The 12,028-nt window shown below is 33.2% G+C and overlaps 2 protein-coding genes across 3 annotated transcripts; both read right to left on the reverse strand.

Moving 5' to 3' along the window:
- Window positions 1-1,521: 1,521 nt before the first annotated feature.
- Window positions 1,522-4,602, reverse strand: LOC120194086 (phosphoglycerate mutase-like protein). Of its 2 annotated transcripts, XM_039196486.1 has the most exons (10): window positions 4,572-4,602; window positions 4,002-4,067; window positions 3,800-3,907; window positions 3,621-3,700; window positions 3,237-3,369; window positions 2,707-2,781; window positions 2,520-2,608; window positions 2,304-2,438; window positions 1,952-1,996; window positions 1,522-1,831 (listed from the first exon to the last, which is right to left on the reverse strand). In XM_039196486.1, exons 2-10 carry the CDS (start codon window positions 4,062-4,064, stop codon window positions 1,699-1,701), a joined length of 861 nt encoding a protein of 286 aa, XP_039052417.1. In that variant the 5' UTR covers window positions 4,065-4,067; window positions 4,572-4,602; the 3' UTR covers window positions 1,522-1,698. The 2 variants fall into 2 exon arrangements, with proteins under 2 accessions (XP_039052417.1, XP_039052416.1); XM_039196485.1 differs by lacking the exon at window positions 4,572-4,602 and having other exon boundaries at window positions 4,002-4,098.
- A 431-nt stretch (window positions 4,603-5,033) lies between these two features.
- LOC120194496 (phosphoglycerate mutase-like protein) lies at window positions 5,034-8,864 on the reverse strand. The gene is made up of 8 exons (XM_039196788.1): window positions 8,782-8,864; window positions 8,565-8,672; window positions 8,208-8,287; window positions 7,486-7,648; window positions 6,291-6,377; window positions 6,103-6,191; window positions 5,857-5,976; window positions 5,034-5,552 (listed from the first exon to the last, which is right to left on the reverse strand). Exons 1-8 carry the CDS (start codon window positions 8,839-8,841, stop codon window positions 5,423-5,425), a joined length of 837 nt encoding a protein of 278 aa, XP_039052719.1. The 5' UTR covers window positions 8,842-8,864; the 3' UTR covers window positions 5,034-5,422.
- Between the last annotated feature and the right edge of the window lie 3,164 nt (window positions 8,865-12,028).

Genomic DNA, 12,028 nt, shown 5'->3' on the forward strand with positions numbered 1-12,028 from the left:
TTACTTTTTGTTTTTTGAATTCGAAGGAACTCGTCACCTCGATACGTTGAGTTTCATCGATTTTTTTAATATATATATATATATTAATGGACTTGTCACCTCAACATGACGAGTCATTATAATCCCAATTAAATATTAGTCCATGTGAGACCTACAACGTGGAAACTATTAAAAAATAATATCCGAAAGACTATAACAAATGTAGTAGTTTGTTAAATAAAATTTGGTAGGCCAGTACTCTAAATTTTGTACCCACCTGGTATTGGGTCAAAAAAAACCATTATACTTCCACATATTATCGGATTAATTCGTACGAATCAAGACCCTTTTTCCATGAATCATGCGACAAGTGTCATTGTTTACTTATTATATGATTTTAAAAGAAATAATTTTATAAAATAGAGTAAAAATATAAAAATAATAATTAAAATTCTAATATTATTATATTTTCAAGGATTTAAATCAATGACCTTTGGTAAAACATATGGTTTGAATCTGAAAGTTCATTACATGTTTGCAGGACCCAAACAACAAGTGTAGGAATATTGCTCTTTAGCTTCAAATTAATTATTTAACTATTAAATAAAGGGGAAAAAGTTTGTCTTCCTCCACTGTCTGCCACAAAATATAACAATGGAAGAGGAATTGACTAATGATTCATAGCAACCTGAACCCTAAACCCACGCAATCTTGACTAAGTCTCCATATTACACAATCGGGTAATAAAAAGTAGTAAATTCCTAATTCAGAGCATCATTCTTATACCACTAAGCTCACACCTAGGTCTCAGTGGAGTGTCATGACTTTCAGTAGCAAGGATGGTCCACCTCACCTAGGTCTCAGTGGAGTGTCATGACTTCCAGTAGCAAGGATGGTCCGGGTGGATGGATGGGAGCAATTGCTCCAGAAACTTTCAAGTTTTTCAATATTATAGTCTTTTTTTTTTTTGTGTATTTTCCGTTGATAATTAATTTTACCCCTAAGATTTTATAATTCCGTCCTTAACATAAAGTCTTACATTGGTCTTGTTTAGTACATGCATCAATTCCCTAACACTCCACCTCCTACCAGATCGTTAATGTCGGTCGACCTAGGATTGATTTTTTTTTGGTTTAAAGGAGGATTAATATGGTAATAGAAGAAGACGTTTCATAATAAAACTGCAAAATACAAATAATGATTAAAGTATACCAAAATCACTTGGTTCATTGCAGCTCGCAAGTGGCTTCCTCTTGTAGAAAGCCAAAGGGTAACTAATTAAGTGGCCTTTCATCCAGCGAAAGACACAGACAACTATGGAGTAGTAGTCAGTCCATAACAATAAAAAAAAAACTTCCGGTGTATTGAAACGACAGCCACAGGCGATGACAGGAGTTAGCTGCTCGGTTCATTATGTCGAATGATAGAATTACCATGAGTTTATATTTAAAAACTCACCACGCACAGAGTTCGACCCTTTTTTACTTGAAGCCCACAGAGAGAGAAACAAAATTGAACACAATGACTGTGATATGGCAACGGCACACAAAACAGTTTGTTGATTTCACATTATTAAAATCCAATCCGGCAAAATGAAAGAGAAAGAAGACAGTACTAGATACAATTTCTTCGAAAAGCACCAAGCTATGTGTGAAATGATCCGACGGTAGCAGTTGAGCGATCTTGAGTCATGCGCTGAAATGTGACACGAAGTGATCATTAAGTGACGACTTCCACTTCCTCCACTGGAATTTTATCTTTGGCAGATTCTCTGATCTGGAGCACTTGGTTTTCAATTCTTCCACAACGTTGCTGCTTACATATCATGGAATCCGATCCCAGTCCCATCATGCTACAATTTTCCAGTTCAAATAACATGGAGGAATTAGACAACTTTTCTCATCCTTTCCTTTAAGATATTACCTTAAATCAAATTTCAAAATTTTGATGCGATTGAAATACATTTATTCACCTTTCATGGAAAGTGATCACCGAACGAATTTCACAATTTTTAAAGCTGCATGAATAGACAATAGATGCTTAGTTATTAGTCAAATTAAAATAAAGCTACATGATTTCCATATGTATGGGTCATAGACAGGTCAATATTAAAAATACAAAAGAAGAGAAATATATGTATGATATTAAACTCTTTGCAACCACCAAGAGATGCTATGTCAAGAGTCGTTCTAATATTTTATTTATAATAAAGAAAATCATAGATATACGAAAAAAAAAAGTATGAAATTGAGTGATTTTGTATAAATTAAGCGATTTATGATTGATCAACTTGTTGAGGTGTAGGGAGGTAAACTGATACTGACCGGCTGCATGGATCATAATCGTTGTTGAGGGGCAAAGTGTAATGATTTTTGTTTTGAAAAAGTTCGATCATCGCTTGCTGCAAAAACACACCATGGCTCACCACCGCTATCACCTTTTCTTTCCTTTCCCACAACCTAAATGATTGAATATTAAGTAATTTTTTTCTTCTGAAGAGTCGGATTTGAATTTCGGAACAAAATTGGGTTTTAACTCACCATTTGAGGAACTTAATGGCCCTAGCGTTGACTGCTTCAAGAGTTTCTCTTTCATTTGGATCCCACAATACTTCATCTTCATCTTCTATCTGATCATTGGTGACGTGTTTGTGTTAATTAATGTGAATGGAAATGCAAGCTATTTAATTCACGGATCATGGAGAGTCTTGAGTGAAGTAGTACTTGCCAATGAAAAATCAACCCCTGGAAAACGAGACCGATACTGACTGATGCTTTCTCTCTTGTCACATTCATATTTTCCCTGTACTCCATTCCAACGAAACCATAAGTTTTCGAAATCCAATAACTTGTTTTCTTTAAAAAAAAAAAGAAGAAGAAGAAAAAAAACTGCAATACGAGATCAAAAGTTTCACAAGTGTTGAAGTGATAATACGTTATTAATTAAAAAGTACACGAATATTAGCAAGTGTTGAACGCATTAAAAAGATATATTGTACAATTCAGAACAACATAAAAATTCTAAATTTTAGAGATGATATTATTAAAAGAAACAATTATAGAGTGTATCATAATTATACATGTCTTTTATTAATTTATTTCCTAACCAGCTTCAACGTGGAGGGCATGGTCCGAGCTTGATTGATTAAAGAGTGGATGAATGATTTAGGAAGTCTACCATCTTCCAATCATGAATACATAGCTGTTAAAATCAAGCGTAAGTCTAATGGAAAAGGCCAAGCTACGTGGGCGACATACCATTCGCTCTCGACAAAGTTCATACGCTACAATTGGTGGCCGACTCTCTACGTTTGAATCCTGCCATGAAGTTACGTGTAATCCATCCGCTTGGTCCTCACCACCGAAAATTCCAACTGCTGTTTGCAATGTTCTGCAGTTCAATCATTTTAATATTGAAGAAGCATCGAAGAAATTTCGTTAAATATTATTACATCAAAGAATAGATGTAGAATTTTATGTCGTCAATTAACTTTATATTTAATATAATTATAATATTATGTGTTAACGAATATAATTAAATTATCAATAAAAAAAATTTTAAAGTTTTCAAGGCGCTCATCCTCCTCGATCCATCACTGTCTCGAGAGGCGGGTGGGTGTGAAATATGGGAAAATTAGGTACCTTGACATAGGGGAAACGATGACAACTTCAATCTTACCAAGTAGGCCACTTCGACGAACAGTTTCCCGCTGATCAACAACCTATTAAAAAGGGGTACAAAGATGTCATTAATCCCAGCACAATGAGCTTTTCCTAACTGGGAAAAGAACACAGATTTTAGTTGCCAAAGCTCTATTCACCTGCTGCCAGCCCAGAGGCGAGAGTTGAGCATCGAAAAGTTCAAACGATGCCAGTGGATCGCGACTCTTGTCTGATTCAACATTATGCATTCCTTGTGCATGTCTCACCTGATGAAATTGTTCATACAAATCTTTTGTAATTTCTACATACACATGGCCAACATTCAAAGTGAATATGTAAAGATAATGAGTGGAAACGAACCAGATGAATACGTTTACGACGGCCCAACTGGTAGAACGAAGGAGGTGCTGCAATTGCATCCATTCTCTGCATGCAGATCAACCAAACAAGTTGAGGCTATTATCCCTATGCTACTAGCCTAAGTTTTATAAAGGAAATAAAATAAAATATATCCACGCTCACTCTCACTTGTCCCACTACTTTTCTTTGTTTAAAAAATCCCATTAGAATAACAAACTTATAATGTCTAAGAAACCAGAAGGAAATGAGGGGGAAAAGGACATTGGTAATGTTAATTTACTGGAATTCAGAGAGTTTGTTGATGCAATCAATTCCCCCAGACTAGTTTCCTCCGTAGCCGTATAAGGTTAAAAACTACATATTAAATATGAATGATTTCAGTGCATCGAGATTGACCAGGCTTCATCTAATTGATGCACGAAAATCCAAATCTAAGCCCATCAACTGAAGTTTCAGAAAAATGTTATTCTTTATATTGAAAATCTGGAACGAGGAGACCTGGTTGACGAATTAAAGACCATAACCATAACAATTAATAAGATGAAGGAAGTTTCCCTGGTAAATGCTTACAGAGAGAGCAAAACAAAACTCAACAAGGAAAACTGTGTCGCTATTTGATTTTTCTGAGCTCGCAAGTGACCTTTATACGAAATAACGAAGTAATAATCCAGTGGGTGAGTGGTTTTTACCAGGTCAATATGAGAATTTTGAAGGAAATATCATTTTGGCATTATCGTGTGATGACACGGTCAGCTAAAACTAGTCAACCGGTCTACTGTTGATGCCGGTGGAAGTCGCGACCATTACTCTTTTTTTTTTTCCTTGAAAAATTAACTTCACGATTATTTGATGGATAATGATCGACAATTTTCCTACGTTGGATTGAAGGGTATTTATATTTTTATTTTCTTGATAGGCTTTCTAACAATTAATTTATTTTTTCTTTAGATAAGGATGTTTTTATCCATATGAGTTGAAGTGGTATTTTTATCCATATATTATTGGTTCACATTGGTGTTTTAAATTAGGAACAGGTCAATTCAAAACAGCTTTATCTAAAACTGTCCTCTAAGGATATGCGGTTTCTTTACTGGCTTCCAGTTAAAGTAACCGGATCCGAAAGTCGATTTCGAAAAATCAGTATCAATGTCTACATCATACTAAGCCCTCGAAGGGCCTCAGAGCTACTAGATCGGATCCAGACAGCTCGAAAGAAAATGGATGATACTGCCAAAGACAGACTTGTAGAAGGGTGCAACATGCCATCCCCATTTCCATTTAAATGACCATAAGAAAAACTCTCATAATCGTAGGACTTAGCAGTTCATGTGCTTTCAAATGTGTCAAGCACTAAACAAATAATCGCAGTCAGTTTGTTATCAATCATGTTGTGGATATCAATCTGAATGTTCATGCTTGGTCTACCCTCGGAACACGAACGACACCGATTGGCATTTCCTTCGTCTGCAAGTTTTCTCAGCACTCGGAAGATCAAGGCCGCTAGGGATTTTTCCAGGATAGTTAGTTGTTGCAGGATCCGATCCCATCATACTGCAATGACAAACAACAAGTATATTAAAAGATGTGTCGCAGCGAGAAAGCAAGTTCAATTTAAAGTTCTTAAACTGTTAATCCTTACCTTCTATTAACAGAACTACAGATGATAACTCACATTTCGAAAACCTGCAAATGATTAACTGTTATTTCTTATTAATCAGTTAAATCCAAGGTTTTAGGTTATCAGTATTGAAACATGTTTCCTTCTGTTGTTGTCCGGAGATATACTAGCATGTAATTGTGTATACACCCTTCTTCATGCCGGTTAAATAACAATCAATGGTTATGCAGAACTCACTCTTTGCATAGTTCGGTCTTCATTGATGGATGACAATCATGGCCAAAAGCACTTAAGGTATGGTACAAAAGTCCGCCGTTCGAAACAACTGCTATTTCCTTCTCCTTACGCGTCCACAACCTGCAGGAGATGTTATATATTCTAGTCATGGGACAGTTCAGTTTTGGCATACACTTGCATTTCTTTGTTATGTTGATCCAACATAAAGGGAAAATATGCACATAAGGAAGAAACAGGACCACTCACCAGTTCAGAAACTGCATTCCTCTGGCTACAACGTCCTCGTCCTTTTCTAGGGTGTCAGCTACCCATAAAACATCATTGTCACTTTCGATCTGAAAGGGAAAAAAAACATAACATAAATTCTTGCAGTCCGCCATTGCTGAATTTGGAAGCATAACAATTTATAATAATGAGAAATTGAGAATTGAGACAAAGTACTTGCCAGAGAAAAAATCAATAGCAGGAAAGAGAGACTGATACTCGCTGATGCTTTTTCTTCTGTCACATGGATGGCCTCCCTGCAGTTCGATGGTTCAAGGAGGAAACAATGGAAATGAGATAGAAAGGCATAATACCAAAAGTGAACATCTTAGGCAATTGATACTAGCCGCAAATTCTACTACATGAACTAGTTCTTTTGAGTGTACATATCTTTATCAACTTATGGTTGGTTTTTACTTACATTAACTACACTAGAATCAGCATAATCCATTACTCTTTTAATCACAGAATTTTTTAAAGTAAGCAATCAAAAAGATGACTTACATTTACCAATGAACTGAAACAGTAGGGATTATGTGACAAGTTTCCCACACAATTGATGGTGGGTAGAGCCGTAGATGTCAAAAACATTCAATTTCCAGCTTTTTATAATGATATGCCAGAACCATTAAAATTATGATCCATCATAACATTGCGAGTTTCTTCCAATCTTTACACGATTACATCTATGTTGAGTCTCTGACTAATAACTATCTTGAAATGCATATCAACTGTGCCATGCATATTTCGGATTAGCACCATGGAGATTCGGCAACATTTTATTCGTTTTGGGAGCTAGCTCCCCCTTGGGACAAGCAAACAACACATTAATACAGACGTAGAAATTGAACAACAACGCACCCAAAGTCCACGTTTTTAAAGCAGAAAACTGGAAAGTCAAATTGCAGCGAGTAAGAGCGTTAGAACCGGGATTAGACGGTGGGAGGGATCAAGTTACCTGACTTCAGAGTTAACATGGACTTAAAAGTATTTAATAACAAAATTGGGTGGGTTGGTGGATGAGGGGCAGGGCTCTTCTCCCTTAATAAAATAGATGGCTAAAATATATTGATTATTCCGAAAGCAAAGTATAGAAGTTTGATGAAGCATATAAGTATACAGATGGTTATTGAATATCCATGTTAAATATAATTTCAGGGTTTAACAAAGAATTGAAGTAAAATTATTACTCCATTTTAGTCTCAATGGATAAGTCACAGTTCATTACTAATGCAATGCATGCACGAAATTGGCTATTCACAGTATGCAACAACACACAAAAGCATAAGCAGAAACACATTGAGTTGCAAATTCTTTCGTAGGGTGCATTGGCATCAAGCAAACACATTAAGTTAATGGATGTACCAAAATTTCTCGACAAAGTTCGAAAGCTACAAATGGTGGGCAATTCAGTCTCGAAATCTCAGGACGGCCACTTTCCCCTGCATTTGCCACCATTAGTGGAGGAACGTCAATCCCGTTCTTATACTCTTCTCCACCAAACATTCCCACTGCAGTTTGCATAGTCCTATAATACATAAAGACTCAGCTAGAGTGTGAGAAATATGATTAAATATTCCGACTAGGTACACATTAATAGAAACATCATGAATATTTCCATTCTCCGGGCAACAAACATTCACTATTAAACAATAATGTTGATTCTCACATACATATTTCCCTCTGGATTTAGTTCCTAGTCCTTTTCTATTGTTTGAAGTTACAATAAAAAAAAGATTGTTGATTTTGCAGACTTTCAGGTGAAACGTACCATTGTTTTAACGATATGAATCTGTGCAAATGTGCCTAGGCAACTAGGGCCTAAATTGCTCCCCTAAAGCAAGATTCATCTTTCAAATGAAAAGTTCATATGAAAAGCAAAGGAAACAAAATAATTTGACAATAGAAACAGTACAATGAGGAATAAACAGAGGTTCACTGATTAAAATTAGGATTAAAAAATGATGCCACAAAGTTTTCTTCCTCTCAAAGCAGTACTAGTAAAACAAAAAGAAGAGAAAGGAAAAAAAAAGTACCCAAGAGGAAATTCTCGAGAAACAAACAATGTAATTGAAAATTTATAATACCTGAGCAAAGGGGAAACAATAACCAAATCCACTTTCTTAGAAAGCCCAGTTTCATGAACATGCTTGCGCAGATTATCAACCTGTTATAAATTACAATAAGGGTCACAAATACAATCATGCTAAAGCAATATTATTCATACTAGTGCCGCCAAAGACAATCAATAGCATTGCTCAAAAGCATAATTTAAAGAATAAACTCTCCAAAACTAACTTTGATGCACTAGATTTCAATAACCGAGATAAGCAAACACTGATTCTAAATAAACCCAGTCGTCATATATTTCAGTTGTTCAGTTTCCTCTTGTAAGAAAAGAAAAATAGCACGATGATTCAACCAATGGTTTTTCCATTATAAACCTGTTGCCAGCCAAGAGGCGTGAGATGGGCGTCAAAATAATCTTCAGATGAATAAGCAGCAGGATCCTTCTCCCCTGCTACATTATGAATCCCCTGAGCATGCCTCACCTGCAAAACAATAACCCAATTTTAAAACCAGATTGGCCTATCAACTTTCAATCCAAAGTTCAAATCAATTAAAAAAAAGCAGTAACTATTTGACAGAAACAACACGAACCAAGTGGGGAGTTTTACAACGGTGCAATGGGTATAATCCAGGAGAGATTGTTGCATCCATATCTGCAATCACCCAAAAGGAAAACGAAACAAGTTTACATATCACTCAAATGAAACTAGATCACAAATTTATAATATTTGATTTCCGATGTGTCTAACCTCTTCCTCCGGCAGAAACGTGAGTGCCCCACTTTAGAAGCCATTGTTTTGGACCAGAGATTATATTTTGCAATGTTTTTAAAATCGGACCAAACATTGAAAAGGTGAAAGTACTGATTTACTGGTTTAATCGTGGTTCAATCGGGTTGAATCGAATTTTATATAAAATAATTTTTTTTAAAAATTTTACATAATATTCAAAACAATATTAATAATATATATATTTTTAAACAAACATATATAATATAAAGTGAAACAAAATGATTCAAATCAATTATAACATAATATTTAAGGTAAAACATATTAAATAATAAATATAATTATATAACTATAATCAAAAATAAATTTGGGGCTGAAAAAAAAACATAACAAACGATGTCGTTTGATTTATTTTTTAAAAAAAAATCCCACATGGCTAAGAAACATAGAAGAACATCCCAAAAGTCTAAAGAGAAAAAATATGAGAACAAAACAATCTCACATGGCTAAGAAACATATAAGAGCATCCCAACTGACTTCTATAAATACTAGAGGTAATTTGACATTCAAAATTATAGTCTTTGGTGAGCACAGAGCGAATTATTCTTTCGCTTCAATTGAACTCGAATTTCATGCTTCAATTGAGCTTCTACATTTTTTTTAAGTTCGAGCCTTTTTGAGTTCAAGTTTCAATATTATATTTCGAGTTCGAGTTGAGCTTACTTTTAAATTTTTTGAGTTCGAGTCGAGCTCAGCGGTACTCGAGTTCGACTTGGCTCGTTTAATAAATGACGTCGTTTGGTTTATTTTTTTTTAAAAGAAAAAAAGAGAGAACCGGCGGTTCACATCGGTTTTGCCGGTTATTAGTCGGATCACCCCGATTTTGCCGATTCTCAACCGATTCTACCGGTTCTGTGCACAATCAATTTTGGAAGTTAACCGGACCGGACATACCACCGATTTACGGTTCAACCGGTTAAACCAGCCGATCTGATCTGGTTTTAATTGTCACACTCTGCCCCATAATTTTCTACTATAAAATATATATATATATATATATATATCTAATAGCACTATAGATAAAATAATAAGCACTATAAATAAAATAAGGGTAAAGTATAGTAATGGTCTGAACATTCCTGAAGTTTGCATTTAGGTCCTTTAACTTTTAAAACTTGCAATACAGTCCCCCAACATTTATTCCGTTTGCAATATGGTCCCCCAACTTAAATCACTGTTAGAAAATTAGGGTAAATTATATAAACGGTCATTGAACTTTTTAGGCACTTGAATTTAGGTCCCCAACTTTTAAAACTTGCAAAACAGTCCCCCAATAATTTTATTTTCTTATTAAATATAGATCTATAGAAAATATAAATGATTCAATTTATATTTAAATGTATGAATCATTTATATTTTTGATATATTTTATTTTTCTTGTATAAACTAGTATTTAAAATATGTTTATATTTTAATCAAAATATTTCAATATACGAATAAAAATATATTTATATAAATGTATATTTATATTTAGATGTATAAATAAAAAAATATATTCATATATTAATGTATGAATCATTTATATTTTTTGAATATTTTATTTTTAATAAGAAATTAAAATTATTAATTATATTAGAAATACTCAACTTAAGATTATATATATAATCATGAATTATAAATATGAAAAATATAATTATTAAATTTAGTTTAAAAATATATAAATCTTAAATTTATTCTTTTAAAATATTGTATCAACTAATATTTAAAAAATATATTAAATCTATCAAACAATTTATCAAATATAATATTTTTTATTGTAAAAAAAATATAATATTTTCCCATCATTTATTGCTTTCAAATTTTTTGCCGAAGTTCAAATCTCATTATTTCCATTTTCCATTATATTCTTTTTTTTCTGGCATTGGTCATACTATTAGTATATGTATTATTGTATATCTCTTAACACAAACGATGATGTTAGCTTAGTGGCTCCACCCTGTATCTTTCATTTGCGTGACTTAGGTTTGAGTTTGCCCAAGACCCAAATTTTACTTCTTTGTAACTTAATTTTCTTCTAATTAGGTGGTGACATGTGTCACCAATAACATATATCATGATCATGTGTTAACACATGTCAAATCCTGGTTAAATGATTAATTTATTTAATTTTATTTAATTTAGGACCAAATTGATAGCATATATAAATAATTAGGTGGTGACATGTGTCACCAATGACACGTGTCATGATCATGTGCTAACACATGTCAGATCCTAATTAAATGATTAATTTATTAAATTATATTTAATTTAGGACCAAATTGATTATATAAATAATAAAGACTGAATGTATAATAATGTCAATTCCTTTTAACTGTCACTTCATCATTTGTATCAATTGGTAACGACTAGTGGCTTAGTTGAAACAGTTAAATAATTATGTTGTATGATTGATAAATTTAAAAGATCGATGACAAAAGTAAAAAGGGCTAGATAGTTAAGTTGTCAACCTAGTAGTTTACACTTTTATTTATAAGTCAAAATAACATTTTATAAATTTAAAATTCGAATTATTTTCAACCTCTTCTATATCCTAACTACTTTTTTAATTAAAAAATTTCTTCAACAGATAAGAATTATACTATTATATTTATATAAAAAATACTTATCACATGAAATAAGATGAAATTAAATAATAATAAATATGACATAATTGAATTTAATTGAATTATTTTAGAATTTAGGGTTTAGAATGAAATTAAATTACTTTGGAAATTGGGGTTTAGAATGAAATTGAGGACTGTTTCGCAAGTTTTAAAAGTTGGGGGACCTAAATTCAAGTGTCTGAAAAGTTCAATAACCTTTTATATAATTTACCCTAATTTCTAACGGTGGTTTAAGTTGGGGGACCATATTGCAAACAGAATAAATGTTGGGGGACTGTATTGCAAGTTTTAAAAGTTGGGGGACCTAAATGCAAGCTTCAGAAATATTCAGTGACCATTACTATACTTTACCCATAAAATAATAAGCACTATAAATATTATAATTGTAACATCCCAAACTACGGGTTAGTGACCAAATTGTAAAATTTTAGAATTTGATGATAAAAG

The sequence above is a fragment of the Hibiscus syriacus genome, unplaced genomic scaffold, assembly GCF_006381635.1.
Source record: "Hibiscus syriacus cultivar Baekdansim isolate YM2019G1 unplaced genomic scaffold, ASM638163v2 tig00116997_pilon, whole genome shotgun sequence".
Taxonomy (NCBI): domain Eukaryota; kingdom Viridiplantae; phylum Streptophyta; class Magnoliopsida; order Malvales; family Malvaceae; genus Hibiscus; species Hibiscus syriacus.